General features: G+C 45.0%; 1 protein-coding gene across 1 annotated transcript in view; it reads right to left on the bottom strand.

Annotated features, from left to right (window-relative positions):
* Positions 1-22,794, bottom strand: part of LOC135048396 (alanine aminotransferase 2-like) — a gene marked incomplete at its 3' end in the record, with an annotated part of 147,181 nt that overhangs the window by 105,723 nt on the left and 18,664 nt on the right. The window contains exon 2 of the mRNA XM_063955531.1: positions 2,291-2,347. Coding sequence (XP_063811601.1) covers positions 2,291-2,298 — 8 coding nt within the window. The remainder of the gene's footprint in view (positions 1-2,290; positions 2,348-22,794) is intronic.

Genomic DNA, 22,794 nt, shown 5'->3' with positions numbered 1-22,794 from the left:
GTATGGCGGCATCTTCTTACTATAGTGCTCTGATGGATCCGGTATGAAGTCCCGGCTGTCAGTATGGTGGCATCTTCATCTTCTTACTATAGTGCTGTGATGGATCCAGTATGAAGTCCCAGCAGTCAGTATGGCGGCATCTTCATCTTCTTACTATAGCGCTGTGATGGATCCGGTATGAAGTCCCGGCTGTCAGTATGGCGGCATCTTCTTACTATAGTGCTGTGATGGATCCGGTATGAAGTCCCGGCTGTCAGTATGGCGGCATCTTCATCTTCTTAGTATAGCGCTGTGATGGATCCGGTATGAAGTCCCGGCTGTCAGTATGGCGGCATCTTCTTACCATAGTGCTGTGATGGATCCGGTATGAAGTCCCGGCTGTCAGTATGGCGGCATCTTCTTACTATAGTGCTGTGATGGATCCGGTATGAAGTTATGGCTGTCAGTATGGCAGCATCTTCTTACTATAGTGCTGTAATGGATCCGGTATGAAGTACCAGCTGTCAGTATGGCGGCATCTTCTTACTATAGTGCTGTGATGGATCCAGTATGAAGTCCCGGCTGTCAGTATGGCGGCATCTTCATCTTCTTACTATAGTGCTCTGATGGATCCGGTATGAAGTCCCGGCTGTCAGTATGGCGGCATCTTCATCTTCTTACTATAGTGCTGTGATGGATCCAGTATGAAGTCCCGGCAGTCAGTATGGCGGCATCTTCATCTTCTTACTATAGCGCTGTGATGGATCCGGTATGAAGTCCCGGCTGTCAGTATGGCGGCATCTTCATCTTCTTACTATAGTGCTGTGATGGATCCGGTATGAAGTCCCGGCTGTCAGTATGGCGGCATCTTCATCTTCTTAGTATAGCGCTGTGATGGATCCGGTATGAAGTCCCGGCTGTCAGTATGGCGGCATCTTCTTACCATAGTGCTGTGATGGATCCGGTATGAAGTCCCGGCTGTCAGTATGGCGGCATCTTCTTACTATAGTGCTGTGATGGATCCGGTATGAAGTCCCGGCTGTCAGTATGGCGGCATCTTCTTACTATAGGGCTGTGATGGATCCGGTATGAAGTCCCGGCTGTCAGTATGGCGGCATCTTCTTACTATAGTGCTGTGATGGATCCGGTATGAAGTTATGGCTGTCAGTATGGCAGCATCTTCTTACTATAGTGCTGTGATGGATCCGGTATGAAGTACCGGCTGTCAGTATGGCGGCATCTTCTTGCTATAGTGCTGTGATGGATCCGGTATGAAGTACCAGCTGTCAGTATGGCGGCATCTTCTTACTATAGTGCTGTGATGGATCCGGTATGAAGTCCCGACTGTCAGTATGGCGGCATCTTCTTACTATAGTGCTGTGATGGATCCGGTATGAAGTCCCGGATGTCAGTATGGCGGCATCTTCTTACTATAGGGCTGTGATGGATCCGGTATGAAGTTATGGCTGTCAGTATGGCAGCATCTTCTTACTATAGTGCTGTGATGGATCCGGTATGAAGTCCCGGCTGTCAGTATGGCGGCATCTTCTTACTATAGTGCTGTGATGGATCCGGTATGAAGTCCCGGCTGTCAGTATGGCGGCAGCTTCTTACTATAGGGCTGTGATGGATCCGGTATGAAGTCCCGGCTGTCAGTATGGCGGCATCTTCATCTTCTTACTATAGCGCTGTGATGGATTCGGTATGAAGTCCCGGCTGTCAGTATGGCGGCATCTTCTTGCTATAGTGCTGTGATGGATCCGGTATGAAGTACCCGCTGTCAGTATGGCGGCATCTTCTTACTACAGTGCTGTGATAGATCCGGTATGAAGTCCCGGCAGTCAGTATGGCGGCATCTTCTTACCATAGTGCTGTGATGGATCCGGTATGAAGTCCCGGCTGTCAGTATGGTGGCATCTTCATACTATAGTGTTGTGATGGATCCGGTATGAAGTCCCGGCTGTCAGTAAAGCGTCAGCAGTATCCCGTCAGAATCCAGGCAGTGAGGCCACAAGTCCCCTCACGGGCTCACTTCACCCGCCACAGGTTCTATACCCACTCGGTTGGTGGCGTGGACCCACCAACTGAATGGGAAATTTGGGCGGTGTTGGGATTCCGGCCGCCGGTATAATGTCGGTTGTCAGGATTTCGGTTTCGGTATCTTGAACACCGGGATCCCGAAAGCCGGCATTTTACCTGCATCCAACTGTCTGACCACACATCAGATTACAGTTCCTGTGGCTGCAGGACAGGCAGTCAGGATGTCTCATTCATGCACTGATTGTGATTTCACATGTGCGCAGGGACTCACCTCTTCATGTGACCGATACTCCGCCCTCCTCGTGTCCCGCCTCTGTGTATTACTGTCCTGTGGGGAGACACAAGCAGATAATGAGCGTGTCACATTATATATGTATGCTTTTATGGGTTGTTGTTTTTTTTTGCTGTAGTTTTTTTTATGGGGGGGGGGGCATTTTTCATCTTGCTCTGGGCCCCAAAGACCTTTGATTCGCCTCTGGTGCTGGGGTTCTCAGCGTGTGTGCGTGTGTGTGCGTGTGTGTGTGTGTGTGTGAGCGTGTGTGTGTGTGAAGTCTCCGGTGAGTGACTCAACTAGTGCAGATGACCTTTCCCAGTAACTCACTGAGGACACCATGGTCCCCATATAGATATCTCCTCATCACAACTATTCCAGTATTGCTACTGAGTCACCTCTACCACTGAGTACTACTTCTAGGCCTGAGAGTTACCTCTAGGACTGAATGTTGCCTCTATCACTGAGCGTTACCTCTATCACTGAGCGTTACCTCTATCACTGAGCGTTACCTCTATCACTGAGCGTTACCTCTATCACTGAGCGTTACCTCTATCACTGAATGTTGCCTCTATCACTGAATATTACCTCTATCACTGAGCGTTACCTCTATCACTGAGCACTACCTCTATTACTGAGCGCTACCTCTATCACTGAGCGCTACCTCTATTACTGAGCGCTACCTCTATCACTGAGCGTTACCTCTATCACTGAGCGTTACCTCTATCACTGAGCGTTACCTCTATCACTGAGCGTTACCTCTATCACTGAATGTTGCCTCTATCACTGAATATTACCTCTATCACTGAGCGTTACCTCTATCACTGAGCGTTACCTCTATCACTGAGCACTACCTCTATTACTGAGCGCTACCTCTATCACTGAGCGCTACCTCTATTACTGAGCGCTACCTCTATCACTGAGCGTTACCTCTATCACTGAGCATTACCTCTATCACTGAGCGCTACCTCTATCACTGAGCGTTACCTCTATCACTGAGCGCTACCTCTATCACTGAGCGCTACCTCTATAACTAAATGTTGCCTCTATCACTGAAAGTTACCACTATCACTGAGTATTACCTCTATCACTGAGCGTTACCTCTATCACTGAGCGCTACCTCTATCACTGAGCGTTACCTCTATCACTGAGCGCTACCTCTATCACTGAGCGCTACCTCTATCACTGAGCGTTACCTCTATCACTGAGCGTTACCTCTATCACTGAGCGCTACCTCTATCACTGAGCGCTACCTCTATCACTGAGCGCTACCTCTATCACTGAGCGCTACCTCTATCACTGAGCGCTACCTCTATCACTGAGCGCTACCTCTATCACTGAGCGCTACCTCTATCACTGAGCGTATCCTCTATCACTGAGCGCTACCTCTATCACTGAGCACTACCTCTATAACTGAATGTTGCCTCTATCACTGAAAGTTACCACTATCACTGAGTATTACCTCTATCACTGAGCGTTACCTCTATCACTGAGCGCTACCTCTATCACTGAATGTTACCTCTATCACTGAGCGCTACCTCTATCACTGAATGTTACCTCTATCACTGAGCGCTACCTCTATCACTGAGCATTACCTCTATCACTGAGCGCTACCTCTATCACTGAGCGCTACCTCTATCACTGAGCGCTACCTCTATCACTGAGCGCTACCTCTATAACTGAATGTTGCCTCTATCACTGAAAGTTACCACTATCACTGAGTATTACCTCTATCACTGAGCGTTACCTCTATCACTGAGCGCTACCTCTATCACTGAATGTTACCTCTATCACTGAGCGTTACCTCTATCACTGAGCGTTACCTCTATCACTGAGCGTTACCTCTATCACTGAGCACTACCTCTATCACTGAGCGCTACCTCTATCACTGAGTATTACCTCTATCACTGAGCGTTACCTCTATCACTGAGCGCTACCTCTATCACTGAATGTTACCTCTATCACTGAATGTTACCTCTATCACTGAGCGTTACCTCTATCACTGAGCATTACCTCTATAACTGAGAGCTACCTCTATCACTGAGCGCTACCACTATCACTGAGCGTTACCTCTATCACTAAGTGTTACCTCTATCACTGAGCGTTACCTCTATCACTGAGCGCTACCTCTACCACTGAGCATTACCTCTATAACTGAGCATTGTCGAAGTCAGAAAATATTACAACACATACATTACGTACAAACACCACACAGATGGCCTCCGTGTGCGTACGTGTTCGGCTATGATTGCACATATTCGCAAATTGCGTATGGTCGCTCCCGCGGTACTGCGCATTAGAGCGTGGTATGAGTAATTACAGTGGAGTTTGTACCCTCATGAAAAAGCCACAAAGACATATCATAAATCTAATCTATATATTGTATAAATCCCACACTGTCTACCTTTTCTTCTAAATAGCATGAAGATCGGTCACACATAAATTAAAACTCCCAGAGACTAAAATACAATGGCCTTGTTTACACTAAGCTTTGAAATTCTATGAAGAAGGCAAACACCTTTGTTTACTAGGATAGCCGAGTTTCTATTTAAAACAATAAGTACTGGATTGTCATTGTCTCACCTGAAGACAAAAACAAACGAAGAGACAATACCCAGGAACCGAAGCGGTTAGAAACTCAATTAACAATAGCTAACCAAAACACAAACCAGACATTTAGAAATCTAAGATATCAACATTCATAGTCTACACTCTTGGAGATGTATGTGTTTGTTTGTGTATATATATATATATATATATATATATATATATATATATATATAATTCCTAACAAATTGTAATAGCAGGAGTGTGTGTGTGTGTGTGTGTGTGTGTGTGTATATATATATATATATATGAGTATATGGATATATGTGGATATATGGATATCTTGAGGATGGAAATAGATAATCATATCATGTGTGGGATCATATTGTTCAGAGTCACGTAAACATTAATCTGGTGGGAATAAGAACATTATTATATATTACCACATTAAGTTATTAATAATACCAGATTTATGTATGATTAATGTGATGGGTTTAACTGGTCATGGGGCGGGAAGTCAGATGCAAACAACAGAAACCACATCTCAAGTCCTAGCCATCGCCCACTTCTTGAGCAGACCAATGATCCCCGTTGCACAGGATATGTCCCACCCCCAAACCAATGGAAGAAGAGCACACAGTGTCTATTGTATTATGTTTTGATCTACTGTATAAAGAGCCAGCTGCAGGCCAGGTCACTATCACAGACTCTGAAGGTCATCACCCGTGATGACTGAGGACCGGACCGGGAAGCGCAGGCGAAACCAAAAGTATGTAACATTGACTGTAGCCATTATTCTATTGTATTGTATTGCTTTGTGATTGTAACCCCCTTTCAGTAATAATAGGCTGTGGTGTCGGAACCCAGCCGTTTAAATACAATCTGGTGTTGTGTATTCATTCCCTGCTAGGGTTTAAAGTGTGTTACTATCGCATGTATGACTGTTAAGGGTTTACTGTGTAACTGTGTGTACGTGCTGTGTGTACTTTGTACAGCCAGCGCGGCGTTTGTACGCAAAGTCCGTACACGGTACGGGACTCTGTACGCTAATGGTGTAATAAGTACGTAGGTTGTGTATTAGGTCTAGCGGCCGCAGCGGCTTCATTTAAAGTGTATAAGATGTCTTTTTAAAGTGTTGCTTTTAGTCCTGTATGTAAATCAGCATTCTCAATTGGGGGCTCCATCAGGGATTCCACATACTCACAGCCTAACAGGTCACAGCAGGCTTAATCTACCAGCAAAAGGGTGGACAGAAAGTATACTATGTAACCTTTTCTTGGTCGGTGGATACACTAAAAACCCTACTTGTGTGCTGATTAGATGACGTCTGCTCTGTATGGTTTGTAGAGATGCAGGTAGAACCCGTAAAGTAAACAGGAAAAAAGCTATTTAAAAATCTGTGATTTTTTTTTGGCGCCAAAAGCGTACACAACAAAAGGCACCCATACACTTTGTATACCCTCTCACATTGTTGCCATAAGACTCAAATTGTTAGATTCATTTAGATCTGTGTGAAACCGGTTACATTTTGTTGCTATATAGTTAAAACTAAAATAAATGTTTAAGGAAGTAAATGTAAAGCACAAACGCAGTCTGGCCTGGTTGTAAAGGTTTATACAGAAAAAACTGTTGTGTTAAGTGAGCGATTATAGTTAGTATTGCTCACATTTATAGAAGTTGTGGGATTTGTTTTATTGCGGACGTACGGTTTTGTACACGTGTCTCGGACAAAGTACAGGACTGTGCACGCAGCGTAAGAGACACGCACGGTCGCGTGTTTACGCAAAGTACGTAAGAATACGGGCGCTGAGTACAAATTACACAATAGTGTCGTTTAGCTAAAAGGTGGGACCGTAGCCATGCTACAATAGCACAAAACTGCCCGGTTTCTAAAGCAGATTAGCATAAAAAAATGTAGTTTAAAAAAACTGTATTGCCTCTGGGGTAAAGCTGCCTATCTGAAGTGTATTTGAGTGAGTGAAAGCGGACAGAGTGGAACTGAACCCAGAAACTGAAGTGGTCTGAAGTGGTAACACCGGGTTAGTAGAGGCCCGGCGGCGTAGGGTTCGGTACCCTGCGTGATTAGAACTGAAGTGGTCCGAAGTGGTCTTAGTGATCCCATACAACTAAGTGCAGAAGTGGTCTGGAGTGATCTAGGCTAGGTGGTCTACAGCAATCGTAGGGCATATAGATAACTAGTATCTATAGGCTGTGCTATTGCATCGCATGTCTGTGTGTTCTGCACAGCACAACGTGATACCATTGTGTCATATGCGCTGTGGGAGAGCACATGCAGACGTGATTGCATAGACAAAAGGGGTTTTTCTTTGACAACGTCGGGAAATCTCCCTGATGGGCTTCACTGGAAAGGGTGAAGGATAGTTATCTAATTTCTCTGTTTTTCACCCTACAAACAATTCCAGTTGAAAGATACCGAAAAGGAATTTTTCGCTGCCTCTCTCAGGAAAATATTCCAAACAGAACTTCCACCGAAAGAAATTACGGTGTTGTAAGGTCTGATAGGAGCCCTAAGTTGGGTACATTGCGATCCGCTACCAACAGTGTATCGTTGTACTGGCCAGCGTGGGCGAGAGCGAGTGGAAGGCGCTCAGAGATACTTCCACCGTCTACTTACATTGAGTATTTTGATGTTTGTGGGAATTTTTTTTTTGTTATTAAAAGACCCACAAATATGGGAGCCAGTTGCTCAAGTGAGAGACGTTTAGACAGGGTTCAGGCAGAAATGTGGCCAAAAGGCTCAGCAAAGTTTATCATGTGTGAAAAATATGGTTCACACACAGAAGTTTTATGCAATGAGTGGGTATGTATGACTAACAATGATAGGGAACCATTCCCTAGGGTGGGCAGCTTTGAACCAGAGGTACTGCAGAATGTAAGCAGTAAAATATGTCTTCTTAAATCCATAAAACAATGGATTAGACATAACGATTATTTAAATTTATGGCAACAGGGGGGGGATATGCAAAGGGAACAAACTCGTAAAGCAGGTTCCAAACTTAGCAGGAATGGAGACACAAACACACCATTACCGACACAGGTCGAAGAAAAAAAGATGGCTACAATCAATGGTACATCTGTAAATGAAAATAGTATGCAAGAGCAATGTATTAACCCTAACCTTTGCAAGTTGTATCCTGTTTTGAAGTCTTTTCAAGGTTATAGGTCACAGGAAGATGAAGGATCCAGCCAAATCGCAGCTCTCCTCCAAGCAGTCACTTTGCAAGAAACTCAGGTGGGGCCTGTCCAACCAGGTAGAGCAGTAACAGTATTCCCCAATGAAAGAACTAGTGAGGTCACAGCTACCGGTAAGTATGAGACAGTTCATTGCACAGAGACAACAACACCTCACAGTAAGCAGATTAGGAACGGAATGGTAGAATTACACCCTGTCTTGGAAATAGTAACTCCCAATGGGGGAACTGATAGTCAGGGAGTAATCCTCACCAGGAATAATGCAATGTATTGCCCGTGGCCCAGAGATGAGCTGCGATCAATCATTTCAGAATTCCCCGACCCTTGGAAGCATTTAGCAAAATGTCAGAAGTTTATCAGAGATCTGGGTAATGCGTATGAACCGACAAACAAATACTGGCGGATATTTTTGAAAGCGTGCCTACCCCCGAATATTGACACCCAAAAATGTATCACTGATTGTAGATTAGAGTCGGATAGTCGTATGACTGACAAACACAATCAGGAGAACTTAGAGCAAATTAACAGGCAACTAGAGTTGTATTTCCCCACTACTGTTAAGTAGAGAAGAATTTTCTCCATAAAACAAAGGGAAAATGAAATGACATCTGAATATTTCCATCGGGCCCTGCAAATAATGGATAGATACATGGGGGTATCGGATACAGGGAACGCTGCGAATTACAGGGAGGTGGCTGTCTCTGTGCTAATGGACGGACTCAATAAGGCAGTAAGGGACAGGGTACAAGCATCTTTGCCTAATTGGAGTCGGGCCACAGTAGCTTGTTTTAGAGCGTGGCAATTGAACATCATAAGAATATTGCTAGGCGTAGAAAACAACAGGAGGAGAAGCTGATGACAATAAGTCTACAGGCTCTTGCAGCAAAGTCCCACCAACCTAAACCCCAAAACCCGGATAGTAAGAATAGACCTAGGATATGTTACACTTGTAGGAAGGAAGGGCATTTTGCCAAAGATTGTAGATATAGTAGAACACATAATCAATATAGACCCCTAGACAGAGAAAACAAGCCACGTTATTAAAACACTTTGACGGGATCAAGGGACATATAGTAAGGAATCACGAGCCATATAGAAAACACAGATTCGGTTAATGGGAAGAACAGAATAAATGCAACTTTACCCTTTTGACAGAACTTGCTGGGGTTGAGAAGAGGTCTCTAAACTTTTGCTTCTCTCTCTAGCAGAAGTGACCTCTAATTAACTTAACAGGAGTTTTGTTAGAGATGGTATACATATAGAGTGCTCCCACCCAGGAAGCACAAAATATGTTAGATACCCACGAAGACTAATATTGCATTTCACTGTTCTAGATGCATGTCCATCACAGGTAGAGGAAATTATCTCAAAGATACCGGGTTCCCTTTGAACTTAGAATGGACAGGACACTGGATTGATGGCTGGGATAGTCCCAGTAGAGATTTAACACACATAGAATTTTTTTTAGGGGAGCAGATCGAGTAGAGAATCATTCCCCCGTAGTGCCCAATCCAGATGTCAAATTTTGTAAAATCTTCTTTGTCTCTACAAACTTATCTGTTACTAAACTCTATGTGATTTGTCTTCAAAGTTTCCTCTTCATCTCTTGCGTTCACCGACAGGATTACAGTTCAGACGCCACATGCCTACTCGGTCTTTCAGAGCTCTGCCCAAATCCAGTATATCTCACCAGTATAAGAGCATAAGGACACCAGTATTTATGCAGTGTGCCTGGTCATGCACAAAGGGTGGAGGATGAGAATACTGGTGAAGGGAGACTGTGCACAGACACGGATATGCATGACGGTGTGACAGCCTGTTGGTGAATGCCAAACCTGACATTTTTCTTTTTGAAATTAACTAATTTTTTTTCCTCTCTCTTCTCTCATCCAGAGACGGTTTACTTCACACAACTGATAACACACGATAGTAAATTTAATGTGCAAGATTTGTGTTCATTACAGGAAAAGGCGGTCTGGAGGTCAAAGGGGTATGGCCAGGAGTCCTCAGGACTTTGGACAGGTGGACACGGTAAGCCAGTGGCCCCCAGAGTATATCTTCCAAGCTTAGCTGAGGCGGCACACGGTCTGACTCATCTGGGCAAAGAGGGTATGTGCAAGCTGGTAAGAGCCTACTGGTGTGCGCCAGGATTCTCTTCTCATGCAGGTAAGAGAGCAATGACATGCTTTACTTGCTTGAGGAAGAATATTGTAAAGTCAATACCAACAGAGCCATCCCATATCCCTCCGACAGACGGACCTTTTCAGGTAATACAAATCGATTTCATACTGTTACCACCCTGCAGGAATTTAAAATATGTGTTAGTTTGTATTGATGTATTTTCCAACTGGGTAGAAGCGTTCCCTGCTGCCACAAATACTGCTACGTTCACTGCAAAGAAAATTGTGCAGGAATTTGTTGGTAGATATGGTATCCCTAGAATAATTGAAAGTGACAGGGGTACCCATTTTACAGGTGAAGTCTTTCAGGTCATGTGCAAACTGATGGGAATTAATAGCAAGCTGCATACTCCGTACCGTCCACAGGCGAGTGCAAAGGTGGAGAGAGTGAATAGCACTATTAAGAACAAGCTGAGCAAATTAATGGCTGAAACTGGATTGTCGTGGCCAGAAGCTTTGCCACTAGTGTTGTACGGCATCAGAACCACTCCCAGGTCTCCCCTTAACCTATCACCCTTCAAAATTCTTTTTGGTGGACAACCTCATGACAACCAGGATGATTTGAAATGTAATAATGAAGTGACTGTGAAATTTTTGGTTGGGATGAGCCAGCATATGAGAAATCAACAAAGAAATTTAAAGCTGGTGATTCCTGACCTACTGAACAGTAATTGTCATGACATTGAGCCTGGGGATTATGTGATGATTCGAAATTTCTTACGCTCAGGTTGCCTCATAGACAGGTGGGAAGGACCATACCAAGTCTTGTTAACCAGCACGACAGCATTGAAGGTCGCCGAAAGAGAGACTTGGGTCCACTCGTCCCACTGCAAGAAGGTCGCTGACCCGGAGAGAACTCGTGACAAAGAGCAGAGTGTAGAGAATCTCGTATCACTGGAGTGTCTGTTCCAGGAAAGTTGAGAGGCAGGACTGTTGAAAGGCATCTGAGCACAGAGAGTAACAAGACCTAGAACGGTTGTCGTACCACTTTCTTTTTTCACCTCCCCCTGCATTTTTCCTTTCTTTTCTCCTTCTTATTTTCCTCCTTTCCCCTAATGAAATGATTCGATCACAAGAGACTGCGTTTCGGGTTCTGTTAGTAATTCTGGTTTTGATAAGGACAGTTTGTTTTGGTGAGGGTCCCAGAGAGGTCGATCAGGGATCTGGAATGGGTTCTGATGGCAAGTATGAATTTGTAGGATCTCAGGATCAGCACATCACTTTAGTAAAGGCTGGCATCAGTAAGCGCTCTGGTAGTCAGGGAGCTCGGAGGCACTGTGAGAGGTTATTGTCTGATGAATATTGTATTTGTAGGAATTGTGAGAATATAGTTGAGGATGGGTGCATCCAGAGATGTCAGTCCAACCTTAATATCGACATGGACCGTCATCCGTTGAGTGATTACCACTCACTAGTGGGTAAGGTCTTAAACCAGACAGAATGCTGGGTGTGCTCACAGGTACCTCAAGGTCAGAGCAAGTCAGGATTAGTACCATACCCTTTAACAATAGATGAGGTACTTGAATTACGGGGTGGGAGACTGGTGGACAAGAAATTCAACATCTCTAGGCCCCCTAGTTTGAAGATCCACCAGTATCATGTAGACAGGTCCTTATTGTGTTTTAATATTTCCAATTACCGAAAACCGGGAAATTGGGAAGTGACGTGGAGTAACCAGACAATGACCTTTTCACACAGAGCTGATAGAATACCCATAGACTCTGAACTTGTACGCCAAATAGCCAACAGTGGAAGGTATTTTCGGTATAGGTATACTCGAGGAAGCAAGACCATGTGGGTTGGAAAAGCATCGCCAGGGTACTGTGCTCATATCATCCAGCCCGATACTTGTACTGAGCAGATGGGAGAACTAGGGATTGGTTTCTTTACTTGGAAAATTTGTAATATGGTGATGTTATATTTTGTCCCCTATGTTCTCCCAGATGATGCCTATTTCATATGTGGGAGGAAGGCGTACAAGTGGCTTGCCCCGAGCTCAGAGGGATTGTGTTATATTGGGAGAGTACTACCGGAGGTCCTGACCATAACCCATGATAAAATGAAAGACGTTCACCGCAGTGCTCAGGCTCCTTATACTCATACTCACTATGAACACATTATCAAGAGACACCTCATAGATAGGGCAGAGCACACAGCCTCTTATTTGATCCACGAATCCACCGGGATTCAGTTCCTTCTCGCATTAGACATCACCCGTACTGCCAGAGGAACTATAAATTATAGGTATATCCATACGCTAGCGAACTTGATAGATAATATCACTGAGATGTATGACGACACCTTCAGGTATACGGGAAGGGAGTTACAAGCTTACAAGAAGGAACTGATTCAGCACAGAATGGTCCTTAATTATATCACAGCCGTGACAGGTGGGTACTGTGTTACTTTGGCAACTCAATATGGTGTGAAGTGTTGTACGTATATTACAAACAGCACTGACGACCCCACGGAGATCATCAATCAAAAGATGGACGATATCTTGCAGTTGAAGTGGGAGTTCAGGAGGAAGCACAACCTTACCTTAGCGACTGTGAGTAATGAACTGACCGGCTGGGTCTCATGGTTGAACCCACGCAAATGGTTCTCAGGTTTAGGAGAGTGGGCTCAGAATGTCATTATGAGTGTGGGGAAGTTTCTCCTTTGTATCCTGGGAATCGTCATAATTATTGGTTCGATATTTAGGTGTGTTCAAATTCTAATGCGGCGCAAGCACAGCACAAATTTGATGAGTCTAAGGAGCGAGAACGCTGTTATAGCAGCAGATTTAATTTATGACCCATCCATAGAGACAGTGTTATGATAAGGATTGCAAATTAATTTCATGGCCTGTTTCTTTCACCCGTTTTTCTTTTGTTTCCCCCTCTGTCCAGATACATCCATCCGGAAAAGACATCAGCCCTACCCAAAATGTTTATGTGAATGTATTTTATATATGTGTCTTATCTTCATCTCTGCAACCTCCAGCTAATGGCACACATAGTCGACAGGTGATATCCACATATACTAGCACTCACATATGTTTCCCCCTCCATGTATCATCAACTAAATGTGCACCCCATTTGTTGGAACAAGAAGCCGAAAAGCGCTCGGTAGTGTTTGTTGGCCCATTTACAGACCCTTAATACGGGATGAGAAGGATTTAATGTATACTTCGCAATACCTCGAAGCTTATCTAGAACATATACGGCATGATAATACATGCCCCTCAGACATGGATTCATACATACATGCTTTTTACTAACCCACTAGGTCATACATTTCCCACCTACAACTCTTCCCCGATCATCCAAGCTTTTGTATATATTGTATAGGTAATATTTTTTTTTGTTTATTGATTAGTTAGTGGCAGTTATTGATGACTGCCAAAGGGTGGACTGTCGAAGTCAGAAAATATTACAACACATACATTACGTACAAACACCACATAGATGGCCTCCATGTGTGTACGTGTTCGGCTGTGATTGCACATATTCGCAAATTGCGTATGGTCGCTCCCATGGTCCTGCGAATTAGAGCGTGGTATGAGTAATTACAGTGGAGTTTGTACCCTCATGGAAAAGCCACAAAGACATATCATAAATCTAATCTATATATTGTATAAATCCCACACTGTCTGCTTTTTCTTCTAAATAGCATGAAGATCGGTCACACATAAATTAAAACTCCCAGAGACTAAAATACAATGGCCTTATTTACACTAAGCTTTGAAATTCTATGAAGAAGGCAAACACCTTTGTTTACTAGGATAGCCGAGTTTCTATTTAAAACAATAAGTACTGGATTGTCATTGTCTCACCTGAAGACAAAAACAAACGAAGAGACAATACCCAGGAACCGAAGCTGTTAGAAACTCAATTAACAATAGCTAACCAAAACACAAACCAGACATTTAGAAATCTAAGATATTAACATTCATAGTCTAAACTCTTGGAGATGTGTTTGTATAAATATATATATATATATATATATACATATATATATATATATATATATATATATATATATACATATATATATATATATATATATATACACATATATATATATAATTCCTAACAAATTGTAATAGCAGGAGTATGTGTGTGTGTGTGTGTGTGTGTGTGTGTGTGTATATATATATATATATATATATATGAGTATATGGATATATGTGGACATATGTATATCTTGAGGATGGAAATAGATAATCATATCATGTGTGGGATCATATTGTTCAGAGTCACGTAAACATTAATCTGGTGGGAATAAGAGCATTATTATATATTACCACATTTAGTTATTAATAATACCAGATTTATGTATGATTAATGTGATGGGTTTAACTGGTCATGGGGCGGGAACTCAGATGCAAACAACAGAAACCACAACTCAAGTCCTAGCCATCGCCCACTTCTTGAGCTGACCAATGATCCCCGATGCACAGGATATGTCCCACCCCCGAACCAATGGAAGAAGAGCACACAGTGTCTATTGTATTATGTTTTGATCTACTGTATAAAGAGCCAGCTGCAGGCCAGGTCACTATCACAGACTCTGAAGGTCATCACCCGTGATGACTGCGGACCGGACCGGGAAGCGCAGGCGAAACCAAAAGTATGTAACATTGACTGTAGCCATTATTCTATTGTATTGTATTGCTTTGTGATTGTAACCCCCTTTCAGTAATAGGCTGTGGTGTCGGAACCCAGCCGTTTAAATACAATCTGGTGTCGTGTATTCTTTCCCAGCTAAGGTTTAAAGTGTGTTACTATCGCATGTATAACTGTTAAGGGTTTACTGTGTAACTTTGGGTGTGTACGTGCTGTGTGTACTTTGTACAGCTAGCGCGGCGTTTGTACGCAAAGTCCGTACACAGTACGGGACTCTGTACGCTAATGGTGTAATAAGTACGTATGTTGTGTATTAGGTCTAGCGGCCGCAGCGGCTTCATTTAAAGTGTATAAGATGTCTTTTTTTGAAAGTGTTGCTTTTAGTCCTGTATGTAAATCAGTATTCTCAGCATTACCTCTTTCACTGAGCGTTACCTCTATCACTGAGAGTTGCCTCTATCACTAAACGCTACCACTATCACTGAGCGCTACTTCTATAACTGAATGTTGCCTCTATCACTGAATGTTACCTCTATCACTGAGCGCTACCTCTATCTCTGAGCGCTACCACTATCACTGAGCGTTACCTCTATCACTGAGTGTTACGTCTATCACTGAGCGCTACCTCTATCACTGAGCGCTACCTCTATAACTGAATGTTGCCTCTATCACTGAGCGTTACCTCTATCACTGAGCATTACCTCTATCACTGAGCGCTACCTATATCACTGAGCGTTACCTCTATCACTGAGAGTTGCCTCTATCACTAAGCGCTACCTCTATCACTGAGCTTTACCTCTATCACTGAGCGCTACCTCTATCACTGAGCACTACCTCTTTCACTGAGCATTACCTCTATCACTGAGCGTTACCTCTATCACTGAGAGTTGCCTCTATCACTAAGCGCTACCTCTATCACTGAGCGCTACCACTATCACTGAGCGCTACCTCTATCACTGAGCGCTACCTCTATCACTGAGCACTACCATTATCACTGAATGTTACCTCTGTCACTGAGTGCTACCACTATCACTGAGCGTTACCTCTATCACTGAGTGTTACCTCTATCACTGAGCGCTACCTCTATAACTGAGCTCTACCTCTATCACTGAATGTTACCTCTGTCACTGAGTGCTGCCTCTATCATTGAGCATTTCCTCTATCACTGAGCGCTACCTCTATCAATGAGCGTTACATATATCACTGAGCGCTACCTCTATAACTCAATGTTACCTCTATCACTGAGCGCTGCCTCTATCACTGAGCCCTACCTCTATCACTGAGCGCTACCTCTATCACTGAGCGCTACCTCTATCACTGAGCATTACCTCTATCACTGAGCGTTACTTCTATGACTGAGCGCTACCGCTGTCACTGAGCGCTACCTCTATCACTGAGCGCTACCTCTATCACTGAGCGCTACCTCTATCACTGAGCGTTACCTCTATCACTGAGCGTTACCTCTATCACTGAATGTTACCTCTATCACTGAGTGTTACCTCTATCACTGAGTGTTACCTCTTTCACTGAATATTACCTCTATCACTGAGCGTTACCTCTATCAATGAATGTTACCTCTATCGCTGAGCGCTACCTCTATCACTGAATGTTACCTCTATCACTGAGTGTTACCTCTATCACTGAGTGTTACCTCTATCACTGAGCGCTGCCTCTATCACTGAGCGTTACCTCTATCACTGAGCACTGCCTCTATCACTGAGCGCTACCTCTATCACTGAGCGCTACCTCTATCACTGAGCGCTACCTCTATCACTGAGCGCTACCTCTATCACTGAGAGTTGCCTCTATCACTGAGCGTTACCTCTATCACTGAGAGTTACCTCTATCACTGAGCGTTACCTCTATCACTGAGAGTTGCCTCTATCACTAAGCGCTACCTCTATCACTGAGCGCTACCTCTATCACTGAGCGCTACCTCTATCACTGAGCGCTACCTCTATCACTGAGCGCTACCTCTATCACTGAGCGCTACCTCTATCACTGAGCACTACCATTATCACTGAATGTTACCTCTGTCACTGAGTGCTACCACTATCACTGAGCGTTACCTCTATCACTGAGTGTTACCTCTATCACTGAGCGCTACCTCTATAACTGAGCTCTACCTCTATCACTGAATGTTACCTCTGTCACTGAGTGCTGCCTCTATCATTGAGCATTTCCTCTATCACTGAGCGCTACCTCTATCAATGAGCGTTACATATATCACTGAGCGCTACCTCTATAACTCAATGTTACCTCTATCACTGAGCGCTGCCTCTATCACTGAGCCCTACCTCTATCACTGAGCGCTACCTCTATCACTGAGCGCTACCTCTATCACTGAGCGTTACTTCTATGACTGAGCGCTACTGCTGTCACTGAGCGCTACCTCTATCACTGAGCGCTACCTCTATCACTGAGCGCTACCTCTATCACTGAGCGTTACCTCTATCACTGAGCGTTACCTCTATCACTGAATGTTACCTCTATCACTGAGTGTTACCTCTATCACTGAGTGTTACCTCTTTCACTGAATGTTACCTCTATCACTGAGCGTTACCTCTATCAATGAATGTTACCTCTATCGCTGAGCGCTACCTCTATCACTGAATGTTACCTCTATCACTGAGTGTTACCTCTATCACTGAGTGTTACCTCTATCACTGAGTGTTACCTCTATCACTGAGTGTTACCTCTATCACTGAGCGCTGCCTCTATCACTGAGCGTTACCTCTATCACTGAGCACTACCACTATCACTGAGCACTACCTCTATCACTGAGCGTTACCGCTATCACTGAGCGCTACCTCTATCACTGAGCGCTACCTCTATCAATGAGCGTTACATATATCACTGAGCGCTACCTCTATAACTCAATGTTACCTCTATCACTGAGCGCTGCCTCTATCACTGAGCCCTACCTCTATCACTGAGCGACCTCTATCACTGAGCGCTGCCTCTATCACTGAGCCCTACCTCTATCACTGAGCGCTACCTCTATCACTGAGCGCTACCTCTATCACTGAGCATTACCTCTATCACTGAGCGTTACTTCTGTCACTGAGCGTTATCTCTATTACTGAGCCCTACCTCTATCACTGAGTGTTACCTCTATCACTGAGTGTTACCTCCTCTATCACTGAGCGTTACCTCTATCACTGAGCGTTACCTCTATCACTGAGCGCTACCTCTATCACTGAGCGTTACCTCTATCACTGAGCGCTACCTCTATCACTGAGCATTACTTCTGTCACTGAGTGTTACCTCTATCATTGAGCATTACTTCTGTCACTGAGTGTTACCTCTATCACTGAGCGCTACCTCTATCACTGAGTATTACTTCTGTCACTGAGCATTACCTCTATCACTGAGCCCTACCACTATCACTGAGTGTTACCTCTATCACTGAGCGCTACCTCTATCACCGAGTATTACTTCTGTCACTGAGCGTTACCTCTATCACTGAGCATTACCTCTATCACTGAGCCCTACCACTATCACTGAGCGTTACCTCTATCACTGAGCGCTACCTCTATCACCGAGTATTACTTCTGTCACTGAGCGCTACCTCTATCACTGAGTATTACTTCTGTCACTGAGCATTACCTCTATCACTGAGCCCTACCACTATCACTGAGTGTTACCTCTATCACTGAGCGCTACCTCTATCACCGAGTATTACTTCTGTCACTGAGCGTTACCTCTATCACTGAGCGTTACCTCTATCACTGAGCCCTACCACTATCACTGAGCGTTACCTCTATCACTGAGCCCTACCACTATCACTGAGCGTTACCTCTATCACTGAGCCCTACCACTATCACTGAGCGTTACCTCTATCACTGAGCCCTACCACTATCACTGAGCGTTACCTCTATCACTGAGCCCTACCACTATCACTGAGCGTTACCTCTATCACTGAGCCCTACCACTATCACTGAGCGTTACCTCTATCACTGAGCGCTACCTCTATCACTGAGCATTACTTCTGTCACTGAGTGTTACCTCTATCATTGAGCATTACTTCTGTCACTGAGTGTTACCTCTATCACTGAGCGCTACCTCTATCACTGAGTATTACTTCTGTCACTGAGCATTACCTCTATCACTGAGCCCTACCACTATCACTGAGTGTTACCTCTATCACTGAGCGCTACCTCTATCACCGAGTATTACTTCTGTCACTGAGCGTTACCTCTATCACTGAGCGTTACCTCTATCACTGAGCCCTACCACTATCACTGAGCGTTACCTCTATCACTGAGCCCTACCACTATCACTGAGCGTTACCTCTATCACTGAGCCCTACCACTATCACTGAGCGTTACCACTATCACTGAGCGTTACCACTATCACTGAGCGTTACCTCTATCACTGAGCGTTACCTCTATCACTGAGCGTTACCTCTATCACTGAGCGTTACCTCTATCACTGAGCCCTACCACTATCACTGAGCCCTACCACTATCACTGAGCGTTACCACTATCACTGAGCGTTACCTCTATCACTGAGCCCTACCACTATCACTGAGCGTTACCTCTATCACTGAGCCCTACCACTATCACTGAGCGTTACCTCTATCACTGAGCCCTACCACTATCACTGAGCGTTACCTCTATCACTGAGCCCTACCACTATCACTGAGCGTTACCACTATCACTGAGCGTTACCTCTATCACTGAGCCCTACCACTATCACTGAGCGTTACCTCTGTCACTGAATGTTACCTCTATCTCTGAGCGCTACCACTATCACTGAGCCCTACCACTATCACTGAGCGTTACCTCTATCACTGAGCGTTACCTCTATCACTGAGCCCTACCACTATCACTGAGTGTTACCTCTATCACTGAGCCCTACCACTATCACTGAGCGTTACCTCTATCACTGAGCCCTACCACTATCACTGAGCGTTACCACTATCACTGAGCGTTACCTCTATCACTGAGCGTTACCTCTATCACTGAGCCCTACCACTATCACTGAGCGTTACCTCTATCACTGAGCGTTACCTCTATCACTGAGCCCTACCACTATCACTGAGCGTTACCACTATCACTGAGCGTTACCTCTATCACTGAGCGTTACCTCTATCACTGAGCGTTACCTCTATCACTGAGCGTTACCTCTATCACTGAGCCCTACCACTATCACTGAGCGTTACCTCTATCACTGAGCCCTACCACTATCACTGAGCGTTACCACTATCACTGAGCGTTACCTCTATCACTGAGCGTTACCTCTATCACTGAGCCCTACCACTATCACTGAGCGTTACCTCTATCACTGAGCGTTACCTCTATCACTGAGCCCTACCACTATCACTGAGCGTTACCACTATCACTGAGCGTTACCTCTATCACTGAGCGTTACCTCTATCACTGAGCGTTACCTCTATCACTGAGCCCTACCACTATCACTGAGCGTTACCACTATCACTGAGCGTTACCTCTATCACTGAGCGTTACCTCTATCACTGAGCCCTACCACTATCACTGAGCGTTACCTCTATCACTGAGCGTTACCTCTATCACTGAGCCCTACCACTATCACTGAGCGTTACCTCTGTCACTGAATGTTACCTCTATCTCTGAGCGCTACCACTATCACTGAGCGCTACCTCTATCACTGAGCCCTACCACTATCACTGAGCGTTACCTCTATCACTGAGCGTTACCTCTATCACTGAGCCCTACCACTATCACTGAGTGTTACCTCTATCACTGAGCCCTACCACTATCACTGAGCGTTACCTCTATCACTGAGCCCTACCACTATCACTGAGCGTTACCACTATCACTGAGCGTTACCTCTATCACTGAGCGTTACCTCTATCACTGAGCCCTACCACTATCACTGAGCGTTACCTCTATCACTGAGCGTTACCTCTATCACTGAGCCCTACCACTATCACTGAGCGTTACCACTATCACTGAGCGTTACCTCTATCACTGAGCGTTACCTCTATCACTGAGCGTTACCTCTATCACTGAGCGTTACCTCTATCACTGAGCCCTACCACTATCACTGAGCGTTACCTCTATCACTGAGCCCTACCACTATCACTGAGCGTTACCTCTATCACTGAGCGTTACCTCTATCACTGAGCGTTACCTCTATCACTGAGCCCTACCACTATCACTGAGCGTTACCTCTATCACTGAGCCCTACCACTATCACTGAGCGTTACCACTATCACTGAGCGTTACCTCTATCACTGAGCGTTACCTCTATCACTGAGCCCTACCTCTATCACTGAGCCCTACCACTATCACTGAGCGTTACCTCTATCACTGAGCGTTACCACTATCACTGAGCGTTACCTCTATCACTGAGCGTTACCTCTATCACTGAGCGTTACCACTATCACTGAGCGCTACCTCTATCACTGAGCGTTACCTCTATAACTGAGCGTTACCTCTATCACTGAGCGTTACCTCTATCACTGAGCGTTACCACTATCACTGAGCGCTACCTCTATCACTGAGCGTTACCTCTATCACTGAGCGTTACCTCTATCACTGAGCGTTACCTCTATCACTGAGCGTTACCTCTATAACTGAGCGTTACCTCTATCACTGAGCGCTACATCTATCACTGAGAGTTACCTCTAGGACTGAAAGTTACCTCCAGGCCTGAGAGCTACCTCTAGGACTGAGTTACCTCTAGGACTGAGTTACCTCTAGGACTGAGCGCTACCACTAGCACTGAACATTACCTCTATCACTGAACATTACCTGTAGGACTGAGTGTTACCTCTAGGACTGAGCGTTACCTCTAGGAATGAGCGTTACCTCTAGGACTGAACATTACCTCTAGGAATGAGTGTTACCTCTATGACTGAACGTTACATTTAGAACTACATGTTGGGGGTCATTCTGAGTTGATCGCTGGCTGCCGTTGTTCGCAGCGCAGCGATCAGCGAAAAAAATGGCTAATCTGGCATGCGTATGCACCGCAATGCGCACGCGCGACGTACGGGTACAAAGAGCATCGTGGTTTTGCACAGGTTCTAGCGAAGCTTTTAGACGCATGGCCGAACGCAGGAAGATTGACTTGAAGTGGGCGTTTCTGGGTGTCAACCGACCGTTTTCAGGGAGTGCTTAGAAAAACGCAGGCGTGTCGGGAAAAATGCAGGCGTGGCTGGGTGGGTGTGTGACATCAAGAGCCATCCCCCTGTCATTAGAATCAACGCACACGAAGAGTAACCACAGGGCTGGTCTTGTTTTGCACAAAATGATTTTGCAGGCGCTCTGCTGCACAGGCGTTCGCACTTCTGCAAAGCGAAACTACACTCCCCAGTGGGCGGAGACAATGCGTTTGCACGGCTGCTAAAAGTAGCTAGCGAGCGATCAGCTCGGAATGACACCCCCCCCCCTCCCGTTATCTCTAGGTCTTACAGCTATCTTTATGACAGAGAGTTACCTTAATCACTGAGCGTTACCTCTAGGACTGAGATTTACCTCTATGTACACAGAGCGTTGCCTCTAGGACTGACTGTTACCACTAGGACTAAGCGCTACTATTAGGATTGAGAGCTACCTCTAGGACTGAGCGTTACCTCTAGGACTAAGCACTACCATTAGGATTGAGAGCTACCTCTAGGACTGAGCATTACCTCTAGGACTGAGTTACCTCTCTCACTGAGCATTACCTCTATCACTAAGCGTCTACCTCTAGGCCTGTAAGTCTACCTCTAGTACTGAGCGCTACCTCTAGGACTGAGCGCTACCTCTATCACTGAGCGCTACCTTGATCACTGACTGTTACCTCTAGGACTGAATGTTACCTCTATCACTGACCGCTGCCTCTATCATTGAGTGTTACCTCTATCACTGAGAGTTACCTCTAGGACTGAAAGTTACCTCTAGGCTTGAGCGCTACCTCTAGGACACAGTTACCTCTAGGACTGAATGTTACCTCTATCACTGAGCGTTACTTCTAGGACTGA

The sequence above is a fragment of the Pseudophryne corroboree genome, unplaced genomic scaffold, assembly GCF_028390025.1.
Source record: "Pseudophryne corroboree isolate aPseCor3 unplaced genomic scaffold, aPseCor3.hap2 scaffold_956, whole genome shotgun sequence".
Classification (NCBI taxonomy): domain Eukaryota; kingdom Metazoa; phylum Chordata; class Amphibia; order Anura; family Myobatrachidae; genus Pseudophryne; species Pseudophryne corroboree.
This window is presented reverse-complemented; position numbering and strand designations above follow the sequence as displayed.